Source organism: Onychostruthus taczanowskii, unplaced genomic scaffold (assembly GCF_017590055.1).
Source record: "Onychostruthus taczanowskii isolate IOZ18803 unplaced genomic scaffold, ASM1759005v1 scaffold32, whole genome shotgun sequence".
NCBI classification, from domain to species: domain Eukaryota; kingdom Metazoa; phylum Chordata; class Aves; order Passeriformes; family Passeridae; genus Onychostruthus; species Onychostruthus taczanowskii.
In genome coordinates this window covers 3,189,609-3,217,140 of record NW_024500572.1, presented here as the reverse complement: position 1 = coordinate 3,217,140, position 27,532 = coordinate 3,189,609, and the positions used below count along the sequence as shown (strand labels likewise).

At 48.8% G+C, this 27,532-nt stretch overlaps 2 protein-coding genes and 1 long non-coding RNA gene across 10 annotated transcripts in view; 2 read left to right on the top strand and 1 right to left on the bottom strand.

Annotated features, from left to right (window-relative positions):
• The window catches only part of CLIP1 (CAP-Gly domain containing linker protein 1), a 62,355-nt gene extending 49,207 nt beyond the window's left edge, over window positions 1-13,148 (top strand). For 5 of the 7 annotated variants that reach the window (XM_041410132.1, XM_041410133.1, XM_041410135.1 and 2 more), the window contains 8 exons: window positions 1,217-1,340; window positions 5,256-5,308; window positions 9,902-10,019; window positions 10,281-10,440; window positions 10,550-10,596; window positions 11,370-11,375; window positions 11,493-11,617; window positions 12,239-13,148. In XM_041410132.1, coding sequence (XP_041266066.1) covers window positions 1,217-1,340; window positions 5,256-5,308; window positions 9,902-10,019; window positions 10,281-10,440; window positions 10,550-10,596; window positions 11,370-11,375; window positions 11,493-11,617; window positions 12,239-12,461 — 856 coding nt within the window. In that variant the 3' untranslated portion in view covers window positions 12,462-13,148. The remainder of the gene's footprint in view (window positions 1-1,216; window positions 1,341-5,255; window positions 5,309-9,901; window positions 10,020-10,280; window positions 10,441-10,549; window positions 10,597-11,369; window positions 11,376-11,492; window positions 11,618-12,238) is intronic. The other 2 variants (XM_041410139.1, XM_041410138.1) reach the window with 1 other exon arrangement.
• A 678-nt stretch (window positions 13,149-13,826) lies between these two features.
• Window positions 13,827-22,605, top strand: VPS33A (VPS33A core subunit of CORVET and HOPS complexes). Its single transcript, XM_041410140.1, has 13 exons — window positions 13,827-13,960; window positions 14,037-14,102; window positions 14,182-14,309; window positions 14,776-14,965; window positions 15,715-15,831; window positions 16,219-16,393; window positions 17,090-17,283; window positions 18,904-19,030; window positions 19,198-19,265; window positions 19,733-19,870; window positions 20,248-20,385; window positions 20,545-20,713; window positions 21,123-22,605. The coding sequence occupies exons 1-13, from the start codon at window positions 13,859-13,861 to the stop codon at window positions 21,314-21,316; spliced, it is 1,806 nt and encodes a 601-aa protein (XP_041266074.1). The 5' UTR covers window positions 13,827-13,858; the 3' UTR covers window positions 21,317-22,605.
• LOC121338849 lies at window positions 17,290-27,502 on the bottom strand. Of its 2 annotated transcripts, none has more exons than XR_005953076.1 (3): window positions 27,406-27,502; window positions 25,502-25,833; window positions 17,290-17,628 (listed from the first exon to the last, which is right to left on the bottom strand). It is a non-coding gene; the product is annotated as an uncharacterized LOC121338849 (long non-coding RNA). The 2 variants fall into 2 exon arrangements; XR_005953077.1 differs by lacking the exon at window positions 17,290-17,628 and adding an exon at window positions 20,231-20,358.
• Window positions 27,503-27,532: the final 30 nt, after the last annotated feature.

The following is a 27,532-nucleotide window of genomic DNA, read 5'->3' as shown; positions in this document are numbered from 1 at the left end:
GCCTGGGCTGAGGGAAAGCTGCAGTGCCTGTGGCTGCTCCCAGAGCCATCCCTTGGGAATCCCTTGCCACGAACACGGGAGCATTTCAGTGACCCCAGTATTGGGTGTGGGGTTTTTTAACACCCTAAATAATCTGTGCCTTAATGCCAGAAGAAAGAGGAGGAGGGGATAGTGCTGCACCTCAGCAAGGAAACAGGGTTAGAAATAGGTGTGGAGTCACTGTTAGAGGTGGGAGCAGTTTGCTCCAGTCCAGGGGGATCAGGGTGGGAATTTACCAAGGTGAGACCAGGTAGAAAGAATGGTTGAAAAATCAGAGTCCCCTGAGATGCTGAACTAAAATCAGACTTTTGTCTAAATGTGCCCAGTAAGAGACAACAGATCCTTGTGTTTTGAAGTGCTTGAATAAGTTTCTGACGTAAGGGTTCTTCTACTTCCCACAGTTATAAAAGTATTTTTAATATTCCAGTCAGGGTTTAGGTCTGTAGTATTGGCACACAGGAGTACTGCATCTCCTTTTTTAAAACACAAAAGAGTAATAAAAAATACTATTCAGTCAAATTAAGGGTATCTTTTGTGCTTTTTGAAAGATGTCAAATCTTAAAGATCTTCTGTTAGTCACTCGTGTTACCGCCAGCATGCTAAATATTTTTAAAAATTTGTTGCAAATAAATGTATTCTAAGGAAACTGTACTCATTAGTAGCAACGCAGGCTGATGAAAACTGCAAAGTCTTTTTCTTCAGCTTTGGTTTTGTCTCATTTGCAGTTTTGTGTCTGTTAGAATAATGGAATAGATGAGGTTTTGCTTCCTGTGACCCTGCACTTTTGGATGTCAGACCTGGTCGGGAGTAGTTAAATAAGTGGAGCTCAAAGCTGGTTTTTTTTTTTTTTCTGTTGCCTTTCTTTCCAAGTTTTCTTTCTTCTTTATGCTTTTAAGCAATTCTCTTTTACCTCTGCTGCAAAGTTCCCTTCTGTGAGCAGTCCGGGCTGCAGGCACGGGCAGCGCTGCTGCCCTGGCAATTCCCGAGCCCCGGGAGCAGGGCAGGCTCCGTGCAGGGTTCAGCCCGTCCCCGTGTCCCCGGGATTGTCACCGCCGTTCCCGATCCCCCATCCACGTGATCCCGATGTATTTTTCCAAGCCGTGAAGCCGCCTCTCTCCCCCGGTTTTCCCTCGCCTCTCCCGTTCCTATGGTAACGATGCTCTCTGTGTGCTCGCAGCGAAGCGCTCAAGCTGGCAGCGGCTCACAAGTCCCAGCAGCTCGAGGCTCTGCAGGAGGAGAACGTGAAACTGGCCGAGGAGCTGGGCAGGAGCAGGGACGAGGTGTCGAGCCACCACCACAAGGTAGAGCGGCCGCCGCGGGCGGGTGGAGGCTCGGCCGGAGCCCCGGGGAGCCCTGCTGGAAAGGAGGAGAGGTGCTGGGAACGGTCGGAAATCAGTTTGGAAGCCACCTGCACGGGGAGGTTGGAAGTGCAGGCTGACAGAAGGTTACGTAACCCGGGAAGGATACTTGGGAAGGCTTGGGAATGAGCATAAATTAAACGTGCTTTAGCCAAGTGTATTAACAGAGAGTTGCTATTTCTGTCGGGAGTGATTTTGTTACACAACTGTGGAAATGTCCATTCACCAGTACTAAGGAAATGTAGATTTTAAATTCTTATTCCTGCTCTCGCCACTGAAAACAAAGAGGATTTAGGATGCATTTCAGAATACTGTGTAAAACTACTTGGTTGGACTTGTGTCTGCTCAAACTTCACACTGTGCTGCAGCCAGGCAGTGGGTCCCAGGGAGCAGAACCCTGCAAGGTGTTTTTCTGGTGGTACTTAATTTTTACAATTTTTTACTATTATATCCTAAAATATGAGCAAGTTACTCAGCTTGTGTCACTGGTACTTGCCAAAAGATAAAACAGATTTACAGCCCCTAATGTGGAGGGTTTAGTTCTTGTGAAGCAGCTCCAGTGACAGGCACGCTGTGAGGGAATCTTTGGAAGATTGTATCCAAAAGATCCAGAAGCAGGAATGTGGGAGACTGAGGTTTGTGTCCTGCCTTTCTGAGAGAGCTCCTGGGCAGGGAGGGGATCCTGTTCCCCGCGACAGGGCACAGACTCTTCCACCCTGCAACAGGCTCAATATTTTTAAAGCCAAGAGGCTGATTTTTCCCCAAGAGTCCTGTTTGGAAGTCCTGAGGATGGGTGACTACAGCCCTGGCTGGTTTGTAAATCCTTTTAGCTGCTGGCAGGAGTAATGCTCAGGCTCCTTGGTCCTCAAGAGCCTTTGGAGGTGACGAGCAGAGTCCCAGACGTGTGGGCTCAGCACTGACTCATTCCCCATCTGAGGAGCAGAGTGGGGAGGGCACATCCCAAACAGCCAGTGGGAGCTGCTCCCCACTCCCACAGGGTTTCCTAAATTATTTCAGAGTCCTTGAGGCAACCTGTTATTTTCAGGGAGAGTTGTAACTTCAGAAGGATTGGGCAGCATTGGTCAAATCCTCCTGCGTTTTGTCACCCGGAGTGGCCCCGAGGGAGGGGACCCGGAGCCATGGGCTGCCTGTGTCCCTGTGTCCCTGCACTTGCTCTGTGGCCTCCCTTGTTTGCAGCTGACCTCGGGAAGGATTCCTGCTGTGTGCATCCTGCTGGCTGTGGATCTGTCAGCAGGGATCCCTCTCGCTGCCAGGACAGACAGCTGCAGTGTGGGAAGCACAGGGATGAATCCATCACCTCACAACCTGGAATTGTGTCAGCTCAGCCTGTCCTGCCCGTGAGGAGATGGCTCCAAGAGCAGGGATCTGGAGGATCTGCTGGAGCTTGGGTGCACAGCCTGTTTGCCTTCTTCAGTCCTTTGTGTTGCACTGTGTCCCCTCCTGGAGAACGGGATCTGAATCTGGGGGATGTGGGAATGCTGCCTGGTGCAGCTCCCAAATGTTGTATTTGGGCTGTGAGATCTGGTGAGCAGCTCAGCCTCCCAAAAGCTTGGGAGAGGCCTCTGGTATCCCAGGTATCCCAACACCTCCCCTCTGCTGTCACACCATGTCACACCAGTGGCCACAGCCTTTGGGCTCCCTGGGTTCAGGAAAAATGTCACCAGGAAGATTCCTGCAGCAGATTCTGGAGGAGTGTCCGTGGTGGCAATGAAGGGTTTCCCACAGCAGGATTGCCCAGGAGCTCCCAAAAATCTGGGCAGTGGGGAGGAAAGCAGAGCACAGCAGAGCTCAGGCTGCAGAGGGTCTGTGCAGGTACCTGTGAAATGCATCAGGAAGGGGCAAACACAGGATTGGGAATTTTGAGCAGTTGCTGTGGTAACCACATAAATTCTAACAAGTGTGTTGTCAACTGGGTTAGACAATCTGTGGCTGCTTGTGACACACTTTGCAAATTTAATGAATCCTGTGTCATGAATGATTTATCTGGGCATCTAAAGGTTAAAGTGTTTCATGCCAAAGATGCTGAGGGAGCTTTTCTGTATTGATCCATTAATAATTAGCTGATTGTAATTAGTTAAAGAGACACATTCAGATAGATACTGAGCTCGGGGAACTTTCCTAACCTCAAATTATTTGTTGTGGCATTTTGGGAGCCTCAGACCTGCTCAGGCATTTGAAGTTCATTGGAGAAGGTGTAGAAATACCCAGCAGCTCACCTGGCCCATCTTTTATTAACAGTGTGCAAGGTCTGCTTCTGGGTGCTGAGTGTGACTGTAGAGAAATGCCAGTGCTGGCAGAGGACAAGGAATCCAAAAAACCAGCTGGGAAGGGTGATGGGCAGGAGATGAGTCCCCTCACTCTGCAGATCTGCAGGAGGAGGGGGGCCTGGAACCCAGGTGTCAGGAGAGGGTCTGGAGAAGCTGCAGCCCCCTGGGAGTCCCATTTCTCAGACTTGACATATTTCTCCCTTTCTGTCAGCAGTCTGTGCAGGTGTCAGGAGTTCACACAGGCTGCCTCTGGGCAGGGAACAGACAGGAACTGGGAATCAGGGGCTGCCCTGGTGCTGCTGGTGGAACTGGGTTTGGGCTGGCTTTGACCTGCAGGAAAAGCTTGGCCATACCCCCACAGTGCCTCGATGCTCTGCTGTGCCACAGTGGTCACTTGCCTTGAGAGGCACATCTTGATTTGCTTTAAGAATTATTTATGAAGTCTCTCTACACCCTTCTAGTATCCATTTTTTGTATCAATAAAGTTGTGTGATTAAGCCCAGTGAAACAATCCTGGTTAATCCCAGACCTGGAGGGTTTAACAGCTCTGCAGCACAGGAAGGAGAAGGTAACTTGTCAGGAAATGTGGAGGAGATGGCTGCTCCCAGTGAGCTGCATTTAGCTGAGAGCTGGGGGCTGGCAGACACCCTGCCTGCTCGAGGAAACTTGTTTAACACCTTCTGTGCTGAACCTCAGGATCTGCAAAGTGCTGAAAGAATTCCCTGTGTCAGGGACAGGAGCTTTGTCAGGGCTCTGAGGTTGCCGTGATAAATGTGTGTGTTCCTGACCTTGTGGATGAACCCTGGAAGCTTGTGAAATCCCACTGGAGCCTGTGCTCAGGGAGTTCTGGTACAGACAGTTCTCAGAGCAGTAACTGCTGACTTTGAATAAGAAGGAAGAGATGGTGAAAAATAATTAATTTGCCTGAAAAATACTTGTTTTCTTAACCTTTCCAGAAGATAATTTGCCCCAGTGTTTCTGTGTTGGGCCTTTGCAGTTCTGTTGCTTTGCATTTCCCAGCCCAGTTTAGACCCAGGAACCAACAACAATTTCAGCTGAAGGCTCTGCAGGTTTTAAGGGCTTAAGAGTGGCCTCACCGAGTTGCAGGTTCAGGATGTGGTAACAAACACCAGTCCAACAGCTTTGGGATCAATAATTCATCTCTGAGTCACGGGGCAGTAACAAATACGGGTCAGTGGCACAAAAATGATCCAGCTCAGCAAAGCCAGCAGTTCCCCAGGGCTGGGCTCAGAGCAGTGGCCAGGCTCACAGAGGGTTCTTGGGGGATGTGTGGGGTCTGGAAATACCTTTAACAGTGGTCTCACCTCTGCTGTGTGCACAGGACATGGAAATGCTCATAAAGCACCTCCAGGCCCTCACTAGCTGATGTTTTGTCACTGAGCAGTTTGTGTTTGGGTGCACGTGCTGTGCCACTAGAAAATCTGCTGCTTTGAGGATCTGGGGGCTCTGCAGCCTCTCCCACGTTTATTTTATGATAATGATGCTCTGATATATCACACTAAGGAAACAATCTGTAGTGTATTAACTGGAGTCTGTGCTTTTGTTTTAGCTGGAAGAGGAGCGATCAGTACTCAATAACCAGTTATTAGAGATGAAAAAGAGGTAAGCTGTTCCTGCTGATGTGTGTTTAACCCCACAGTCCTACAGAAATGGAACACAAAAACACTGCTAAGAGCTGTTCTTTTCTGTTGTGTCATGGTTAAAAGTGCTGAGTTGTTGCACTCTTTGGATTAGAGATGGAAGCATCCACGTTTGCTTTAGTTCCACACCTCCCACGTTGTGGTAATTCTTATTTGCAGTGACCAGTTTAATGTTTGGTTTTAGTCTGCTCTGGAATGTTGGATTGTCCCTCAGTCTGATAAAATGTGTGTGCACAGATCTGACCCGGTGAGCTCTTGAAAAACAATGGACAATACAGTGATGCTGAGGAGGGTTATCAGAGGAAAAGGGGAAAAGGAAAGAAAAGTTCCTGAGCACTTGCTGCTCTCATGGTTTCGGGCTGTTGAGTTCCTTGTGGGTTATTGCAGTTCATTCAGCACTGCTTTTAAAACAGGAGATTTGTCCTGGGTGTCTGGGGCATCCCTTTGTAAACTGCTGCTCAGGGAAAGGTCCCAGGTCACAAATGTGAGAGTCTGCAGTGTGTGCTTGGGAAGCTGACTGGCCCCTGTGCCTCGAGGGAAGTGGGGGCTGTCCAAAAGCAGTTACATAAATCCTTAGAGAACAACACAGCTCCCCACGACACCTCAGCTGTTCCAGGAAAAACAAACCAACCCCTGCTAAATTTCCTGGATTTGTAATGGTCACAACAAAGAACAGTGAGTGGCTTTTGGGTGTTTCTGCACATCCTTGGCCACTCAGTATTATCACTGTTCCCTTCCTCGTTCCCTGGCACTCTCTTGGGAGGGGGTTGTTATATCTCCTGCTGTTCCAAAGGCCAGCAGGCACGTGAGGTGTTCCCCAAGGCAGAGCTTCCCCAGGGAGTGTCAGAGTTGGGTCAGCTGAGCCTCCAGCTTTAGGCAGCCTCACGAGCTGCATCACCAGCCTGTTAGTGACCGTGTTTGAAAATGTGTTCTCAGCAGTGTAACCCCTGGAAGTGAGGAAGGAGGGACTGGGGACCAAGTCATTCAATGCTTTCCAGCAGTTCTGTTTCACACAGAACATTTTCAAAGACAAATTCTTTTTAAGTTCGACAGAGGAAAGTGTGGCTCTGATCTTCCTTCTCCTGTTTTACTCTGGATGACTGCCTGAAATAATTCAGACAGTAATTAAATCAGTGAGGTGAATTTTACCATGACTTTACCTTCAGCTGGTTACACTGAGATGCCCCAGTTTGTGACTGGCTTAATGACATTGCTCAGCAGTGTTGAATAAACTGCAATAGAAGAGGAAAATGAGAAACAGGAGCAGCCTGGCTGAGGCAAACTGCAGGCACTGGGGCTCAGAACATGTCAGCACGTGGCATCAGTGCTAATGAAAAAGGTTTGGCTGAATAAAGAGCTAATTAAGTAAAAATAATGAAAAAAGTCTCTGAATTCCCAAATTCCACAGAATTTGGTGATGGGAAGATGATAATTTCCTCCTTCTGCCTTAATAATTGGAGCTGCTGAACAAGAGCCATCTTTGTGTTTCAATTAGGTCAAATCTCTAGGGGTGGTTTTCTCACCTTCCTTCCACCCCAGGAATTCTGTCCCTCTGTTTTGGCATCCCCTTGGATGAAATGCTGCAGCTGGGAGTGCCAGGAGCTTGGTGGTGATGGATCCTGGGGGTTCTGTGTGCTCAGCTCTGGGGTTCAGTGTGGGTTGCTGTCTGACTGTCTTTGAGCTTCGCTGTTTATGGATACTCATTTCATTCCTCTCTCTTCCCTTTCCTGCCCTTGCTTCCCTTGCTATATCTGTGTGTCTTTAATGGTAAGACTCAAGAAAGTCTATCCACGTTACAATAAATAATTATTTTTTTTTTTTAGTAAAGTTGTTGTACATATTTTGGCTGCCTTTGTCCCTTGGTGTCTTGCTTTTGTTTTGTAAAACACTCAGCTCTATATATATATATATAAAATAAAAAAAAAATAGTCTATATATTTTTTACCAAAACAGAAAAGGCCCTTGGTGCAAATATTGTTCTTCCTTCCTTAAAGTATTTTGCATTTGTACTCCATGTTTCTAACATGTGGTTCTTGTTATCTTGCATTTTTAAAGCTTACCCAGTAGCACTTTAAGGTATTTGCTTCATTCTTAGAATTTCTTATTTTTGTAGTAAGGGAAGAATCTGGGTGATTTTTTTTTTCTAATACTAAACCAAAACAATCCCCTTTCTCCCACAACTTCCACACGCTGCTCAGAACATGGTTTAAGCTTCTCATGAAAGTGAAGTTTTAAAATGGCATTTAAATGAAAAAGTCATTTTTATTGTTTTGATTTCCCCCCCTGCTGGTAAGCAGATGTTTTGAACTTGAATTGGCAGGAAAAAGAGTTTGAGTTCACTAAATTATTTGTTTTTTTCCACATAAAATAAATGATTTCCACAAGATTTTCCTTGCAAGCTCTCCCAGTGCAGTTATTTCCCATTCCCTGCACACGATGCTCCCAGCATCATCCACTCCAGCAGCAGCCTCTGCCTGGAAGTGACCTGAGATCCACGCTGAGGAGCAGCACCTCCTTGGTTGTAGCTTCTCCAGTTCCAGCATTTTTGGGTCCCCCACTGGAGCAGCTCCTGGAGAAGAGACTGTCCAGGGAAAGAAAACCCAAAGCTCCAGCACAGGGACCTTCTTCCCCTCTTGTTTTCTCTCCTCTTTTCTTCTCTCCTTTCTCTGCCCTTGTGTTTTAGCATTCGAGGCTCCTGTATTGAGTCTGTAAATATTTTATTTCTATCCTTACAAGCCGTTTGCCTTTTTCAACCACCTCAGCGTTGTGCTGGTTGAAGCCAAGCGCGACAAATGGCAAATTCACCACATTTGTGCCAAAAGCATCTGTTTGGTCCTGATCTCTCCGTGAAGATCTGACCAAGTGGAAACATTGGCTGAATCACAAGCTCTTAGCACGGGCTGAGTCACTGGGTTTCCATCTGCCCTTCCCCAGCTGCGTGCACAGCACGGGAACGCTCGCGAGAACTCTCGGGTGCAGCAGAGCTTGTGAGCAGCAACTTCCAGGTGTGATTCCCAGATGTCCTCAGGGTTTGCTTCCCAGCAGATCCTGGATTTGCAGCTCTGCTCTGTCAGCAGCACCCCATGCACTGGTGGCACATCCTTGCCCACAGCAGCACGTGCCTTTGATCCGTGAGAGGCAGAGCCTGGGGAGCCCTGGGAGGACACGGAGGTGGCTGTGGAGCTTCGAGTGCTTTGCTGGCTCGGGGCTGGCCAGGGAATCTTTCCATGCCAGTGCCCTTTTGGGTTTTGTTAACAAGACCATAACTTTTATTTGAAGGCAAGATCACACAGTCTGCAAGTTGTTGTGTTTCCACTTCTGTTGATTCTCTCATTGTAAAAATATACCAAAACCAAATCAAGTTTTGGTTCTTGTTTGGTAGCTGCCTCGGCTTTTCTAAACCCCAGATTCTCCACTTGCTGCTTCCATTCCCGAGTACAATCTGAACAATGAAAGAATTGCATTGATTGTGCTCTCATTGTTGAGTTTCTCTCGAGTGGTGAGATTTCCTGTGTTTCATGGTCTGGGTATCGTGGCTCTCACTAACTGTAGGTACCACAGAGATGGAAACTTTGCCATTTGAGCTCGATTGCTGTCCCCTGAGCATCCTCCCATGTGGATGGGCTCTGCTCCTGATCCCTCAGCGGTGCTGGGGAGTGTGGAGCAGTTCAGAGTCCCTGCAGGAGCTCAGAGCTGACAGCAGCACTGCTGCCTGCACTGAAGAGCCATTTCCTCTTGGAGAAAAGTAAATGGTTTGAAGTCACTTTTCTGTTTCCTTTTTTAACCAAAAATTTTCAGCTTTTAAGGGAATTTGTAGCAATGCTCCTCCCATCAGAGGACAGTTTCTCACTGTGTGTTCTGTGACCTGTCAGGAAGATCAGCTTGCAGCACTGTGAGGGTGTCACAGCAGTGGTGCCTTAAGGCAGGAGCTGTAGGCAGAAGTTGTATCTCTGTTAGATCCACGGAAAATATTGGGAACACTGGACATATGTACACAGGAGAGAGTTGTGCCTGCTTTGGAGGATTTCTTTTTAACCTTCTCCCATGAAGTAAAAACATATCCCATGTGATTTCTCCATGTGCAGGAAATGATGATGTCACTGAAATTAGTGAGGACCAGCTGATATTTCCAGCCTCATCCATGCTTTGCATGACAACTTGTACAATGAGCTTTGCATGCCTGTTTTGTTGCTTGTTAGTAATTTTCAAGAAGTAACAAAACTCTCAAGTTAGGTTTTGTGGAACATTGTGCAACATGTTTGTTTATCCTGTATCTCCCCAGTCTGTTAACTTGCTCCTTTAAATTCAAATGGATACGGTGCTTTGCAGATTCTGGCATGTACCACCTAGGTAAAGTTTTTGCTTTGTTTCCACAGTTGTAACACCTGAAATGCTTGTACATGTATAAAACCTTAGTCAAGTAGTAAATTGTAATTTGTTTTTTAAGAACCACTTCTTACAGTAGTTTAACACTTGAAATTAAATGAAACTACTTTAGGCCACTAGAGTTACCCATTCATTAAATGACTTCTGGTTTTACTTGGTTTTCTTTTAGAGAATCGACTTTAAAAAAAGAAATTGATGAAGAGAGAGCATCTTTACAGAAATCCATCAATGTTACTAGTGCCTTGATCACACAAAAAGATGAGGAACTGGAAAAACTCAGGCATGAGGTAAATGAGGAATGGATGATTCCTGATTTCAGTTAAGTTGCAGCCAGAGGTTTTGTGTGCTGGCTCCTGCAGAGCTGGCTGGTCATTTTTCTTTCATGTGGCATAGTTAAACCTTGGCATCAAATCTTCAGATGCCTGTGCTGAGCCAGGTGGCTCCTGGCACGTGGTTTTGGTGGCTGTTCAGCCTTGCTTCCAGGGCCCTGGCCTTGGTGCTCTGGCTTGGTGCTGGAAGGTCCAAGTGTTGTCAAACAACTCTTCCAGATCACGGTGCTCCGCGGAGAAAACGCTTCTGCAAAAACCCTGCAGTCAGTGGTGAAGTCACTGGAGTCTGACAAACTGAAACTTGAGGAAAAGGTGAAGAACTTGGAGCAAAAACTCAAGGAAAACAACGAGCAGCCTTTAGCTGTAATGAGCCCCTCAGGTAAAGCGAGAGCCACTCCAGTGTCTGTGCCCTCAGAGCCTGTGACATCATTCCTGACCGAGCTATGGCACAAGTCACATTCTACCTTGTTTGGTCTTTTCCTTTAAAGGTGACGCTGCTACTCTGCTTCAGGAGGAAATTGCAAGAGAGAAGCAGGTATTGGATGTGCACGTGAGCATGCTGGAGCAGCAGTGGGGCTGGAGGAGAGGGGAATATTCCAAAGGCAGTCCTCACTGGGTTTTGTCAGTCAGGATTTTAATGGGCAGATTTATCTTGTAGCCCCTCAGCTCCTGAAGGGCAGTGTCAGTGACAGTAAATACTAAATCAAGTGAAATCATACTAAATCAATACTAAATCAAGTAAATCATACTGGAGAAACAAGGGAAGGTGAGGAAACAAGCAGGAAATGAGGATGGCAAATCGTGTCCTGCAGCCTGAGAGGTACAGCCCAGCAGAGCACTCACTGCTCCTTGGCATTCCCAAAGGGTTCTTGGATGTGCATGGGGAAAAGCTGTGGCCCACTGAAGCTGGTGCTTGGCATCTTGGAGAAATGGGCTCCCTGAGCTCCTGGGTACCTCTGAGCTCTGCAGTTCTTCCTAACTGCAGAACTGGACTCAGGACAAGGGTTGGCAGCAATGGAGAAGGAAGGTGCTCAGCTGGCACAGGAAGATGTGATTCAGAGTAGGACAGTCACAGTGACCTCAGGGGCCTGTGCCAAGAAATGCCTCGAAAATATGGTTAGAACAGAATCACCTTCTGCTCAGGATAAAGCCTTTGTTAATCAGGAATGTCACACACAGTGATTAAAAAATGTCCTTCCCAGTTGTGCAGCCACCAGAAGTGTCATGAATATACACTAACCACCAATCTTTTTCTGGTTTTCTGCTTCCCTGGATTCACCTGCTGATGGCAACCCTTCCTTCCCCCAGGGCGAGGTTGGTTCCACTTCTTTCCTCCCCTGTTAATTTCCCAAGTGTTCCTTGGTTTCCCTGGGGCTGGGGGAGGTGCCATCCCCCTGCCCCTCTGACTGTCCTTGTCCTTGGCTCTCCTAGATCGACTTCCTGAATTCAGTGATAGTGGATCTGCAAAGGAGAAATGAAGAACTGAACTTGAAGATACAAAGAATGTGTGAAGCAGCCCTCAATGGCAACGAAGAGGAGATAAATAACTATGACAGGTACAAATCCTGCAGGATTTGCAGTACAAATCCTTTTGTTCTGGGAACTGTTGGTGGAGCTGCTTGGCAGCTGCATGCTCCAGTCTGATCTCAGCTGTCAGGAGGGACAGACAGAGCTTTCCCTGGATTCCGTGGTTGAATCCAGCCTTCTCTTTACAGTGTGGTGTAACTGGGGGTGCAAATGGTGCTCTGTAGTTATCAGTCCCAAACACTGATGTACATGACATGTCTGTTGTATGACTTGGTGAATCTGGCCCTTTCCAAGTGCAGAAGCGTCTTTGCTCCCAAGAGGCTGTAGCTGTGTTGGGATGGGAAGAACCAATGCAGAGAAATTAACTAAAACCTATTTGATGTATCATGACTTCAGCTCTCTTAAGGGAAAAGAGAAGCTCTTCTGCATGTGTTTCTTTTAAATCTCTGTGCAAGTATTTGCACCAACAGCAGCTTGTTCAGTAAATATTAGAGTGTAGGGGTGGTGGGGGCACTGCAGGGTGGTGGAGAAGGGTTTGTTTCCTGTTTTTGGTGGAGCTCCGTGGCGTTTCCCGAGTCTCAGTAACCACGAGCTCACTGCGGGGCTGCCGTGTGACAGAGGCAGTGACTGTGCCAATGCTGCTCTTGCAGTGAGGAGGAGAGCCTGTCCAAGAAGAAGCCGCGTCTCTTCTGCGACATCTGCGGCTGCTTCGACCTGCACGACACCGAGGACTGCCCGACGCAGGCGCAGGCGCTGGAGGAGCCGCCGCACTCGGCGCACCACGGCAGCCGGCGCGAGGAGCGGCCCTACTGCGACACGTGCGAGGTGTTCGGCCACTGGACGGCCGACTGCAACGACGACGAGACCTTCTGAGCGGGGACAGCCACGACTGCCAGCGCAGGGGACGGCGACCCTCGCGCCCCTGCCCGCCCGCTCCGGAGTCCCTGCAAGCGTCGATGTTTTGATCTTCCACTAATACAGACCCCCTGTCCCTTTTTAACAAACTTCAGTGAAAGATAAATAAATGATTTAACAATGACTTTATGCTGTTTCTTCCCAGGTTCTGGGTTGTCCTGCCCTTAGCAGGAAATGCCCCTGTGCTGTTGGATCTGTTGGTGGGAAAACATGTATAGGAATGAAGCACTAGAGTTATATTAAAGCTTATTTAAATACCTTAAAATATGCTGTTAATTTTCATATTTGCACTAAACCATTTTAAGGCTGATTTTGTACATTTAGATTTTTAAGCTTTTTTTTGACACTGGACTGAGTTGAGAAATACTTCATCTTTATTTTCATTTACTCCTTTGATTGCGATGTCGCTCGGTGCCGTGAGCTCTGGGTTGTGGTTTGGTGTGAAATGTGGAAATGACGCAGGTAAGGAGCTGCTGGGGTTTTTGGAAACCTGTTTGCTGTGCACAGCTGTGCACACCTGGAACAGTTTGTGGCCCATCCCTGTTTTGCATTCTTTCAGCTTCTATATAGTGAGTGTGGTGTGTGTGTATATATGCATATATATAATAAAGTTATATTTTGGAAAAAAAAGTAGTGTTGTCTTTTCTGCATTTCCGTTCAGAGTGTGAGGGGTTCTGCATGGGGACAGGTGTGCCCAGGGGCTGCACTGTAAATCACAGGATCCATCAGCTGGAAAGAGACCTCTGAGATCACCAAATCTGGCTAAACACCACCTTGTCAGCATGACCAGGGTATACTCAGTGCCACATCCAGTCCTTACTTAAATACCTCCGGGGACAGTGACTCCACTGCCTCCCTGGGCAACATTTAACCACCCTTTCAGTGAAGATTCCTCCTCATGTCCAACCTGAACCCCTTCGGGTGCAGCTTTAGGCCATTCCCTGTTCCCTGGAGCACAGCCCGACCCTCCCGGCTGGGACTTCTGGCAGGAGTTCTGCAGAGCCAAAGGTTCCCCTGAGCCTCCTTTTCTCCAGGCTGAGCCCCTTCCCAGCTCCCTCAGCCCCTCCTGGGGCTCCAGCCCTTCCCAGCCCCGTTCCCTGCTCTGGACACGGGGCTCCAGCAGTGCCCAGCGCAGGGGGAAGCAGCTCCTGCTGCGGCTGGTCACAGTCCAGGGAGCAGCCCGGTGCCAGGGGCCACACCTGACACACATGACACACACACGATCACCCATCACACCCGATCACCCATGACCACCGGCCCCGGCCGCTCCCCGCCGTCTCTGACGCTCGCGGCCCCGCCCCGCGCTCCGTGCGGCTGCGCGGCCCCGCCCCGCGGCCGGGCGCGGTGGGGCGGCCATGGCGGCGCACCTGAGCTCGGGCCGGGTGAACCTGACGGCGCTGCGCGAGGCGGGGCGGCGCGAGCTGCGCGAGTTCCTCGACAAGTGCGCGGGCTCCAAGGTGGGCGCGGCGGGGCCGGGGCCGGGGGGTTCCGCGCGTGGCGTGGCCGGTCTGATCCCGCCGTCACTTCCCGCAGGCCATCGTGTGGGACGAGTACCTGACCGGCCCGTTCGGGCTCATCGCGCAGTACTCGCTGCTCAAGGTAAGCGCCGCGGGGGCCGGGGGCAGGCGGCCGGGCCCCGGCGCCCCCGCGCTCGGCTGACGGCCGTGCCTCCGCCCAGGAGCATGAGGTGGAGAAGATGTTCACGCTCAAGCCGGGCCGGCTGCCCCCGGCCGACGTCAAGAACATCATTTTCTTCGTCAGACCCAAGCTGGAGCTGATGGACATCATCACGGACAACGTGCTCAGGTACCGCGGGCAGGGCGGCCGTGAGGAGGGGGCAGGCGTGGCCCGAACCACCGCGTGGTTTGTTACACCTGTGCAGGGAACGAGGGCGATGTGCAGACACCAAATTGCAGCACAGCCACTCTGTGGTTTAAGTGGGGGCGTGAGACACCCTGGGCAGGGGGGCTTTACCTTGGCTGCCATGCAGAGGGTGCGTTCCTCCCTGCAAGGATTACACTCCTTCTAATTAGCTGGAACGAGTCATGCTTGGATTGCTGTGCCTTTTGGGAGCTGCAGGACAGCCACGTCCCCCTGCCCTGGTGTCAGAGCTGTGGCTGCACAAGGACACTGACGCTCCAAATCCAGGAGTCAGCAATAACCCAGTGCAGCGTTCCTGTTTTGTGTGAATCCAGTGCCCCCTGCCCGTGGTCTGTGCTGCTCCCGTGTGCAGCGAGTGACCGAGTGCCCTGCTCCTGCTGTGAATTTGCAGGGAAGACAGAGGCCGCTCTCCGCAGAGGGATTTCCACATCCTGTTCGTGCCGCGCCGCAGCCTCCTGTGCGAGCAGTGGCTGAAGGAGCAGGGCGTGCTGGGCTCCTTCATCCACCGCGAGCAGTACAGCCTGGACCTGATCCCCTTCGACGGAGACCTGCTCTCCATGGAGTCCGAGAGCGCCTTCAAGGTGCGTGCTCGCCTCGTCCTCGAGGAAAAGCAGGATGTGGTTTTGTGCTGGACGTTGCTGCTGCTGCAGCAGCTCTGCTCAGAGGGTTTGTGAGTGACCTGCACAGCAAGGAAAGGCCTTGCAGAGCAAACCTGGCCTGATCCTGAACTTGCCTCTGTGTTTTCACACTAAATGCTGAAGGAACAGTCACTACACCAAGCTGCATCCCAGTTCCTCCAGCTTCAGCTGCTGGTGTTACTGTCACAAATGAAGCATTAAAGCACTCAGTTGTCACAAGGAGCCAGCACAGTTTGTGTTCCTGCGCAGCCAGGGAGCCGTGTGATGGTTCTCACTGCACTGAGCATTAACAGCTGTCACATCCCAGCTGCATGTCCTGCATTCCCAGAGAGTTGCATCCAAGGACAGGATAGTTTAGGAGTTTGGGCCCTCAGAAGACGTGGCAGGGCTTGCATCTGTAATGAGGTGTTGAGTGTTCAGACTGGCCTAATTAGCAGGAGAAGGTCCTTCCAGTCACTTTCTTTTACTCCATCAAATTGTATTGGTGTTTGGAGTTCAAAAAATACTAGAGTCTGGTGATCAAAAAATGATTTGATGTAGTGACAGCACAGGTAATAAGGTCCATATATTCCAACAGCCATAGTTTGTCCCCAGCCTGTGTCTCCTCTGAACTGTTCACATGGACCCTGCTCTGCTGTGGAAGCATCTGTGTTGGATTGACACCTCCCATCAGAATCCCTCTTGTTCTTTAGGAGTGTTACCTGGAGAGTGACCAGACCAGTCTGTACCATGCAGCAAAGGGGCTGATGACACTGCAGGCTCTCTACGGAACCATCCCACAGATTTTTGGGAAGGGCGACTGTGCTCGGGTGAGGCTGAACTTTTATGTTGTTCTTTGGAAATGCCTTAAGGAGTGTTTGCTTAAATGCACCTCTGGGGTTTTTTTAATCCAGTCATGACACACACACACACACATCCATTTTGCTTCTCTGTGATTAACCCGTGGTTTAATTGGTATTTTTTGTGGTGAGGGAGCAGCTTGAGGTGAATGCAGTGCTTTGGCCATCACTGTCGCTGAGCTGCAGAGAGCAGCAGAGAAGGACTTTTGTTTTCTCAGTCTCATCCTGCTCTGTCCATCAGCCAGTCTGTACCTCCTGCCATCCCCTTCCTTTACAAGCACGTGCCTGCAGGGCCCAGAGGTCACATCCATCTGCTGTGGCCTGCACCCTCACCAGAGCAATGTGACTTCCTTGCAGCACGTGGCCAACATGATGATCAGGATGAAGCGGGAGTTCCCTGGCAGCCAGAATTCCATATTTCCTGTCTTTGATACCCTCCTGCTGCTGGACCGCAACGTGGACCTGCTGACCCCGCTGGCCACGCAGCTGACGTACGAGGGGCTGATCGATGAGATCTACGGCATCCAGAACAGTGAGTCCTGCAGGGAAGGGACAGCTTTCCCGTGTCCTGGCCAGGCTGCAGTGTGTTGGGTGGGTTTGTGCTTTTCTAAATGTGATGTGGGAGCAGCTCAGCTGAAATCAGTGTGGGGTTTGTTCAGTCCCAGGCTGGAGCCCATCATGTTCCACTCTGGCTCTTTTTGCCTGGGAAGGGGAGCCAAGTACAGTCCATGGTTACTGTAGGGGCACCTTCTGGCTGTTGGCTGGGTGCAGGCACAGTGACAGAAGAAGGAGTGTGTGAGTGGGAATGTTAGTGTGTGCCTTCAGCATCCATCCTGCCTGGATCACGTGTCACACTGAGGGGACAGGACAGTTTGTGAAATGCCATTTTCAGAACACAGTGCTGCTCTTCAGGGGGTAAGAAAACTGCAGGGAGGCATTTATGGGCTGTAATCCTCCTGCTGGACTGGACTGGCTGCTGGGCTGCCTCCAAGGCTCTCTGAAAGCAGGGCAGCTGGCACTTGGGTTCTGATGTTTGTGTAGGTTCCTGGCTGAGTGCAGGGGGACTCTCCTTCATTAACACACAGGCACTGAGTGGTTTGAGTGTTAATATTGCTTTGCTACTCAGAACTGTTTCCAGCCCAGGGGACACATTTCCACCGCCTGCTGATCTTAACTTCTGCTGATGAAGTTCCAGTCCTTACAAAGGTTATTTCTCTTCATTTGGTAGCTTATGTGAAACTCCCTCCTGAGAAGTTTGCCCCAAAGAAGCAGGGTGAGGGTGGGAAAGATCTCCCCACAGAACCCAAGAAGCTCCAGCTGAACTCTGCAGAAGAGCTTTATGCCGAAATCCGAGACAAGAACTTCAACGCTGTGGGGTCAGTGCTGAGCAAGAAAGCCAAGATCATCTCAGCAGCCTTTGAGGTGAGGCCTGTGTCCATCAGTGCACCAGATAATTCACAGTCTGTGTTCAGCAGGGCTGGGACTGGCAGCTCAAGCTGCTCCCACAATGATCCCCCACCCAGAGAAAAACCAGGAAGCTGTTCCAGTCTGTTCCCCTGCCCTGGGATGGACTGTTCCGAGTGGTGTTGGTCAAATCACCTTTTAAGGAGCCTGTAGTAATGTGGTTCCTCATTTCTCCCACACCTCTCTTCTGGGGCTTTCCCTCTGCTCAGAGCTTGCCTAATCCAGGCTTGTGCTGTGTGAGCCCATAGATCCCACAACAGGAATTGCTCTCTTCAGTCTGCAAGAGTTGGGTACTACTTCCCTCTGCAAGAAGCCAAAGGTGATTTTTAGTGTGCTGATCAATTCCACTTGGCTGCTCCTGGTACTTGTTCACTCAAAGGTGCTTTTCCCTTCAGGATGCAGAGAAAAAGCTTTAAGCAATAGAACACCAGAATGTGCTTTCAGAGTATTATGGCTGGCATCAAAAACAACAGAAATGTGCAAAAGGCAGTTGTCATGCAGGAGGTTTGAACTGTAAATTCATGCTTGTCTCAGACAAATCTGGAGAGCTGTGTGGGACACGTTTGTGGTTTTGTTGAAAACATGCTGTTGATGATTCATAAACTGAGATCCCATATCTCATTTTTCTGACCTCATGGTGATTCTCAAGAGAACTTGTTCACTCTTTGATTGTATTTCCTTAGGGCTATTTTTTAGCCTCTTAACCTGCCTCATCTAAAATGAGGTAGTGGTACCTTAACTGAAACACTGAGTGCTCAGCCTCATTGCCCAGTGCAGCTCTGCTTCTGCACTATTAGTGCTGGAGGTGCTAAAGATGGATTGTTCATACTGCTTGTTAAAAAGGGAGAATTCTAAGAAATTGTCAGCAGTAATAGGTGATAATGAAACAGCAGCATATTGGCAGCAGAGGACTTCTTCAGTCACAGGCTCCATCATGACTCTCCTGCCTGCACTTGCCCATTTAAATCCTTCACATATGAGTCAAATTATTACTATTTTTATTCCAAGTTGCAGCAAGAGGCAAGTAGCACAAATGCAGTGCAGACCTCTTGAGCTGAACTCTGTTTGCATGGTGCTTCAGCACGTCCTGCCTCAAAACCTGGCATGTTGTTGGCACCAAGTAGAGTGAATGGCAGACCTTGCTAGCCCAGTTCCTCAGCACCTTTCACTCCTGCTCCAAGGGCAGATGTTCCCCAGCTCTGACAGCATTGGCCTAGAGCTCCCTGTCAGCCAGCAAAGTAATTCCTCTTGGTGTGAAAAAGGGAGTTTTTCCTGGTAGGGAAATTGAGGAGCAGCTAGTGATGGCTGGAGTCAGACAAATGTGGATAAAATGATTTACAACACTGGGATAATGGAAAATAACAGTCTAATGATGCTGCTGTGTTTATGTGCTGCCTCTCCCCATGATCCAAGTGCTGTTACAGGTAATGCTGTGCCTTCAGTGCAAGCATCTTTGTCTGAAAGGCTGCGTAGCTCTAACTCCCTACAGGGAGTGCAATAATAATTCTTCATGATAAAATGATCTGTTTGGTGTTACTAACATGAACAAGGCCTAACCCAAGTGATGGATTTCTACAGGAAAGGCACCATGCCAAGACTGTTGGAGAGATTAAGCAGTTTGTGTCCCAGCTGCCTCACATGCAGGCGGCGAGGAGCTCGCTGGCAAACCACACCTCCATCGCAGAGCTCATCAAAGACATCACCAGTGAGTAGGAACCACGTAAATCCAGCAGGATGCCAGGTAACCTGGTGGACATCACTCAGCCTGGCAAAAACTGGCTTTGCTCCATCCAGTGCATCTCTGCTGAAACATTAATTGTAAAGTATAAGCTGTCTGTTGCTCTTGTATTGATTTTTATTCTTTTCCCAAAGCATCTGAAGATTTCTTTGATAATTTAACAGTGGAGCAAGAGTTCATGTCCGGAATAGACACAGACAAGGTAAGCAGATAATGGCCACTGTTACATCTTCAAGAAACTTTTTTTTTCCCATTTGTGGTTTTTTTTTTTGTTTTGGTTTGGTTTGGTTTTTTTGAGAGAGGAAACATCTGATCTAGATGATGTCCAGTGAAATGGATCTCTGAGTTACCTGTCATTGCCTGTGCACAGCTGGGGTGCTTGACCTGTCCAGGGGCACCCCATGCTCTGAGGGATCAGTGGAACATAGAAGATGGTTAATAAGAATTTTTCAGTGCAAAGTTTGCTACTGAGTGAGGGACTGCTCTAGGGAGAGCCCAGATGGAACCAGAGCTGGGTCACTGTTTTGCAGATGGTCCTGAGCTGCCTGGAGAGCAGCTGCTGCTCTTTCTTGCTCTTTTGGAGAACCAGGCAAACCAGATTTTTCTTTCCAGGTCTGATGGGCACTTTAACAATTCTTGAAATAATTGCTTATGTATTTTCTTTAATAGGTTAACAATTACATTGAAGACTGCATAGCTCAGAAACATCCATTAATCAAGATCTTGCGTCTCGTGTGCTTGCAATCCGTGTGCAATAGTGGGCTGAAGCAGAAGGTTCTGGACCATTACAAAAGGGAGATTATCCAGGTTAGCCTCTAACATTTGGAGGAATAAATTCCTGAGAAAATCCATGTCAAATCTTTAGCTCTACACTTCAATTCTAGACAGACACATCTTACACCTGAATAATGTGCACAGAGGGAGCACTGGGTTTCTGTTTGGGCAGATCCTTGGGAGGTGCTTTTGTTACAACATGCAGAAACAGAGGCTTATATCACTTTTTACTAATATTATTTAAACACTCTAAATTGGATATACTCTACAGAGATCTTAACCAAAAATCTTTTTTTAAACAAACATATTTTTTAAACAAACATATTTGCCTTTTTTTTTTTTCCTTTCTGTTTTAAACACTGGTCATGGGTTATTGCCATGCTATTAAAGGTGATTTCTTCATATTACAGACTTATGGCTATGAACATATATTGACCTTAAACAACTTGGAAAAGGCTGGACTCCTGAAACCCCAGACAGGTGGCAGGAACAACTACCCGACGATCAGGAAAACGCTGCGCCTGTGGATGGATGATGTTAATGAGCAGGTAAAGGGGCGCCTCAGCAGCACACATTACCTCTAACTACAGAATTATGTGCAGCAGGAAAACCTTCTTTTTTATTCGATGTTACTGATTTCTTTGAGGCTGTTTTGCAGCATGAGGTGGCACTGACGTGCTGTCCCCTCCCTGTCTCTGTGCCCCCAGAACCCCAATGACATCTCGTACGTGTACAGCGGCTACGCCCCGCTGAGCGTGCGCCTGGCCCAGCTGCTGGCCCGGCCGGGCTGGCGCAGCATCGAGGAGGTTCTGAAGATGCTGCCAGGGCCCCATTTCGAGGAGAGGCAGCAGCTCCCTACTGGCCTGCAGAAAAAGCGTAAGTTTGGGTTTGTTTTCCCATGGTGTACAGGAAAATATGTCTGTGTGAGTAGGGAGTGAGGCAAACTGAAGTCAGGGCAGGCAGAGGCAGAGTCTGGCATCCCCCTGTCCCACAGCAGTGTCAGATTGACCTAATCCTCCTTTGACAAAGGGTTTAACTTCTCATCAGAGTACAAAAATAAACCCTAAACTTACACTGTGATTTTAATAAGTAATGTTATGTGAAGGAGGGTCAGCATCACTCTCAAACAGAAACACATCCTGTAGCAACTCCAGAGCTGGGAGCAGACCGTGGACTTCTGTGTCCCAGCCTCTAATTCAGGTCATTTGAGTTTGACTGACAGTTGATGCAGAGGAGCTGTAAAAATCAAACCAAGCCAACCTGGACCTTTTTTGTGAACGCACAGGTCAGCAGGGTGAGAACAGAGTGACCCTGGTGTTCTTCCTGGGCGGGGTCACGTACGCAGAAATCGCCGCGCTGAGGTTCCTGTCCCAGATGGAGGATGGAGGCACAGAGTACATCATTGCCACTACAAAACTCATCAACGGGACAACCTGGATCAAATCCTTGATGGAGAAACTGGAGCCTGCCCCGTTCTAGGGTGTGTGGTGAGAGACAGGAAATGTGAGAGGCCCTGTGTAACACAGGAATGTCAGCTGGCACAGCTGCTCCATCAGAGAAACACGGCAGTGAAGGAAGCTCTCCTGGGACCAGCTCGTGAGCAGTTGCCCTCATCCCTTCTGCACTTGTGTTCCAGCTGGCTGTGGAACTTCCAAGTAGACAAGCAGGGTTGGAAGGCACTAATGATAAATAGTGGGAAAGAGAGAGATCCCTGCTCATGGTCTGACCTGGCAGCCGAGGGCTGGGGCAGCGGGAATGGGCCCTGGTCCTTCTCTTTGGCAAATTGCTGCTTTTTTTCTTTCAGTTGAGCTTTGGTGGGAGATGTGATTTCTGCTTTTTACCCTCCTAAAGTGCTGAGGAGGCAGGATGTTCTCTATTCCTGACTTCATACCAGTATTCCCAGACTTTGTCTCTCTCTGGTGCCTGATACATTCCATGGATGCATTGGATGTGTCAGTCAGAGATCTGTACACAGCTATACCTGTGATCCTTGAGCCTTTTACTTCACTTGTCCCCTGAAGGGATTGCTGTGAGGTGACTTCTTTGTCCTAGGTACACCCACCTGACTCTGGAAAGCTCCTCCAGAGTATGAATGACATCAGTGTGTCCTGAGTTTATGGTTGAAGACACACAAACACTCCCTGTGTGGGGGCCAAAAATAGCAAGAGCAGGGACCCAGTAAACAGTGGGTTTTAAACAGACACTTTTTTCACCCCCTGTTCAGGTTATAAACTGGTACTTGCTGTCACAAGCTGTTGTAGAGCTCAAACTTGTAAAATGGAATTTTCCATGGGCTTGGTGCCTGGGCCCTGGGCATGCAAGAGGCAGCTCCTGGCTGCTCAGGGAAGGCAGAGCAAGGTCCTTGGTGGTGCCTGGGCTGGGCTGGGCACTGTCAGTGTCCTCACAGCCACTGGGGACTCTTCCACACTGCAGTTCACTCTTAAACACAACTAATAAAAGGCCCACTCCTCACCTTAAATCACTGTCTTAGCAAACATTTCTGCCTTAGTTATCATGTATAATATGTCCCAATAAATCCCTCAAATTTTCCAAGTTGTCACAGTTGTGAATGTGGGTTTTGGTCTGCTTTATTTTCTAAGACTGAAGTCTGCCAAGTCAGACCCTCCATGGAGCCCCTCTATCTGTTTAACTCCAGCTGACTTATTAAATAAAATAAAGATGTATTTAATCTTTTTTTTTTGGAAGTGTTTGCACTCTCTCTCTCTCTCTCTCTAGAATACAAAAATAAAATAAAACCCTGCACTGTGGTAGCTGTATCCTTGTCTCCCTGTCCCAGGATAACTGGATAACTGAATTACTTAAATTGAAACTATTTTTCTAACACCCAGGTGTTATTTAATGAAGGCTCATGTAAAATTTAATTCTGTTCTGCCACCTGTAATACTACATTAGAAGTGGAATTTCTGAACTTTTGAAGAAAAATACAATTTCAATCACCGGAGACTTTCTGTTTCAGGTGGGGAGGCAACTGGTAGACAGACTTAACAAAAAACATGCTGCAACTTCAGTGATGCAAGAAGAGCAAACATGGATTGTTTGCTCTGCAAGTTCCATTTAAAGTAGCTAATTTCTGAGTATTTAAAAGGAAAACTGAATTAGGTTTGGATCAAAAATTAGATGTTACTGTGCAGAGAAAAACAAGAAATTTACTCAGACCAACGGTGTGTCCTTGGGTTGGCCTTGAAGTGTCTCTGTAGTATCACAATTTCCAGATTATTTTTTAATTAAATTTTAATAGTTGAACTAATCCCAAGGAAATACTGACCAGGCTGGTTTCTGAGCTACACCACAGGTGAATAAAGAAAAACACAGAGTTTCTCATCTTTCCCCTGGCCAGCAATCAGTAACACTACAGGCAAAACTTTTTTTGGTAAAGAGTTTACACCAGACACTTGGTAAACACTGAATTCATCACCAACATTGCAGCCTATTTTTTTGCAGCCTACACTAGAACTGTGTAACCCCTCCACCTAGACAAAGCCTCTTCCTGGAACTATTCAACAACAAAATAAAAGCCATCCTGACGCTGATCAATTCCCTGGAGGAGCAATTACTATTTAACAGGCTTCCTGAGCAGCTGATGATGTTCTGCTTCTGTCCAAGGCCCTGCTGACCATGTGGGTAATAATTTGATAACAAGACAACCTAATTAAATTAAGGGACCATTTTCTACATCATAATATCTTTGTAGGTAAGAGATTTGATTTGCAGTACATCATCTTCCTTCTCTGCTGTCTACATTACTCCAAAAAAAAAAAGAAAATATTACCCAACCTCTACCCCAAGACTTTCACTTTTCATACATTATCAGAAGCAGTTTGCTAAGAATAAACATAGAGCCTGGCTCTCCTCCCCTCACTGCAAAGGAGCTGCATCATTTGAGCCCTGAAATGTTGGGATAACTCCTTGGGAAGGAGGGTAAGGGTGACACTAAGCAGTGACCTGGGGACCGTGCAGGGATTAGGCTGCCTTCAGCCCTCACTGAGTTTTGGTAAATATCCTGGCTCAGCCTGCACAGTCCCACCCTGGGGATGAGCCCCAGCTGTGTGTGAGCATCCTCCTGCGGAGTGGCTCACAGAGCACAGGGTGCTCAGGGAACAGAGCAAGAGGCACTGCAGCCTTTGAGATAACAGAATAAAACATGTAAGATGACACAAGGTTTTGTTAGAGGCAAACCCCCACATCTCAACAAATGCAGGTTTTGGTCTGGTGACTCCAAGCCCTGGCACTGGAACCCTGGAAGTGCTGTTGCCAAAAGCCCCCAGGGGAAGGGGAGTGTTTGGCTGCTCCGAGCACCACGGCGCTGTCGGATCATAACCGGTGCTGACCACACCTAGAGCTCAGTCCTCGTGTGGGCTGCACACACACACACACACACACACACACACACACACACACACACACTCTGCTCCTGGATCACAGCGGGATCAGCCTACGGCACAAACCCCTGCAAGAGGGACAGCTGCAGAGCAAAACCAGGGAGAAACACGAACTTGCCGAAGCAGAGCCCGTCATCTGCCTGGGTAAGCAGTTTATTTTTCTATCAGCATCTTTCTAGATAACCAGAAATCTCGCACAGCCTATGGACAGAAATCTGTAAGGCTCTGAACAACAGAGAAACCATAGCTGGTTTAAAAATGCTGTAACTCCTGTACTGTATACATGTGCCTGAGCTTGGAATGGAATGGCTGAACTTGTTAAACAACACCAAAAAGTGAATTCCTTATCACAAGAGCTCTTTAGAAAACATTCCAGGCAGCAGGACAGGAATTCAGTTTAGTTTAGCTGGCTTTAGGCTGTTCAGAAGAAAAATAATCCTTCTGGGTTGGTTTTTATCCTAAGTCTGATTTTAAACTCCCGTCCGTGCTTGACCAGGAGCGTCAATATTGTTGATCGGGCACAGTCGCGATGGAAATTTAAAAGAACACGTAAATTGAAGAGACAACAGAATTTTTTAGGTGGGTTTTCACAGCTTCAAATCTAAGAAGCCAGTGACTTTAGGGGAGAAGTTCAGATTTCATTTAAACTAAACAAATGAGCAATCCCTTCCAAAGCAATGCGTACATATGACTATACAATGCTGCTAGAAGATGAATTCTAAGGCATCTTATCCCACGTCTCCTGTTCACGGTTATTTTTAATGCAAGATATAAATATTTGCCTGTACGAACTTGTATTTAAGCCTCAGTTTTCGTCATTCCTAAACAAAAGGCTCAGTTTGTGCCAGTACCTCCATTAGATGCAATTATAGAATTAAATATTAATGGTGGCTTCCTTGGAGGAATTGACCACTTTGATCAGAACAGGCTGTTGGTAATGCACCATCAGCGGCCGCTCTGATCCTGACGCTTCCTGGACGCACAGCCCCAGGGGAGAGATTCCAGGAGCCAGCTGGACTCTGTAACACCCCCCAGCCTCACCCCCATGGCCGTGCCCACTGCCTGCGTCTGTATTTCCATCTGCTTCCTCACCAGTCCTGATCTGGAGACTTTGATCAGATCCCAAACTCTCTTTCAGCACCTCGGTAGGGCTCTGAACAGGCCCACGCCAGCCACTAACAAGCTTCCAGGTGGCCATCAATCCCCCAGCCCACAGGATTTCTCCCCACGTCAGGGTGGTGCCCCTGCTGTGAAGAAGCCTCACCTTGTTCCTCTGCTTCCAGGCCAGGGAGGAGTTGGGAGCCGGGAGAGCCATGCCAGACTCCTTTGCCATCCACTTCCTCAAGGTGCTGCGGGAGCTGCTGGCCTTCGTGCTGTTCAGCTACACCGTGCTGCTCGGGGCGCTGCTGCTGGCCGGCTGGACCACCTACTTCCTGGTGCTCAAATGAGGGCTCTGCCCCCGCTCCTGCTCCCTCGGCCTTTCCAGAGGCACGCGGCTCCGGGGCGCAGCTCCGCACACGGGATGGAGGCGCCTTCCCCCTGCGCCGAACCCGCGAGAGTTCTGTGCTCTTGCTGCCTCCCCTCAGTCTTACTCTCCTGTGTAAAAACAATAAAGGTTAAAAGAGAAAAGGTATCCCCGTGCATGCACTTTACAGATCCCTGCGGCTCTCGCAGATTCTTTGTGTCTCCTGGACTCTGAACTATTTAAAAGCCTCCCAGCAGTTTTCTCCTGAGATTCCCACCCTGCCGAGCCCAGCACAGGGGATGGCAGGGATGCAACACCACTCCAACATCTCAACAAACAAGTCCTGCCTTGTCCTGCTCTGCCTCATTAAGGGTGTGAAGGCAGACACGCTGAAATTACTTGTAATTTGTTTTAGAAGTCCTGGAAAAAGACATTTCAAATCAGCACAAGGTTCCCCTCTCCCTACGGTTTTATCAGGTACAGCGTTGTTATCTGGCACTCTCAGGTGTGCCAGGCTCTGGAACAAGTGTTTAAAGCATGGAGTTAGATGAAAAATGTGTGATACAGCACTGCCTCAGTAAAGTAACCTGTGCTGAGTCTCTGAAAACAGGAGAGAGAAGAGGAACTCTTGCTATAACTAAAAAGAATAGATTTAATTGATTAAGGTCATTTTGTGTGGAATAGCACAGGAAACCTTTGGTGGAGAAGGTGGAGATTATCACTAGCATGGAACTACCCAAAATCAAAGCAGCAGCATGTACTTTAGAACAATAAAGATGAATTAAACCAGGGCCGTGAGGAGCACTGGTGTCTCGGAGTTGGTGGTCATGATGGAATTCCCTTTGATCCAATGGAGCTGATTTCAACTCAGATGTGAAGGGTTTGTTTGTCAGTTTCTTCCTTGTCTTGGGGGTTCTGCCCAATGTCCTCATGGCCCAAAGTTCCACATTCCTTCTGTCCTTCTTCCCAAGCTTTGTTCACCTTTCCCAAATCTAGTATCACTAAAAGACACCAAGCCCTAAACCTTATCAAGGGAATTCCACCACCAAGGTATTTGGTTTTCTAACACCCCGACATCAGTAAAAACTTGTGGGCTTATCTGTTTCACATATTAAATATTCTTATCCAGTTTGAAAGCTACAAAACCAAACACCAAAGAACAGCCCGTTAAGAGGATTTTTACACATTCCACATTTTGCAATAGTTAGACAAGACCCTGTTTCATACTCTCCTTCTCATTCCCAGCAGCTGGGCAAATTGTTGCCTATTTCTGACCCTTGCGATGTTGGGCATCCCGGCGAAATACGGAGGAGGTGTCAGGGGTGGGCAAATTGTTGCCTATTTCTGACCCTTGCGATGTTGGGCATCCCGGCGAAACACGGAGGAGGTGTCAGGGGTGCTCCAAAGGGCCGTGACGGGGGACATCCCTGGGGACAGCCCCGAGGACATCCCTGGGGACACAGCTGGAGACACACCTGGGGACAGCCCCGAGGACATCCCTGGGGACACACCTGGAGACAGCCCCGAGGACAGCCCCGAGGACATCCCTGGGGACACCCCTGGGGACAGCCCCGAGGACATCCCTGGGGACACACCTGGGGACAGCCCCGAGGACATCCCTGGGGACACACCTGGGGACAGCCCCGAGGACATCCCTGGGGACAGCCCTGGGGACAGCCCCGAGGACATCCCTGGGGACACACCTGGGGACCTCTCCCGGTCGCTCCCCTCACGTTCCCGCCGCTGCCCTCACGGCCCGGCGCGCGCCCCCGCTGCACGCGCCGGCGCTCTGCGCACGCGCCGCGCTCGGACCCCGCCCCCGCAGGTGAG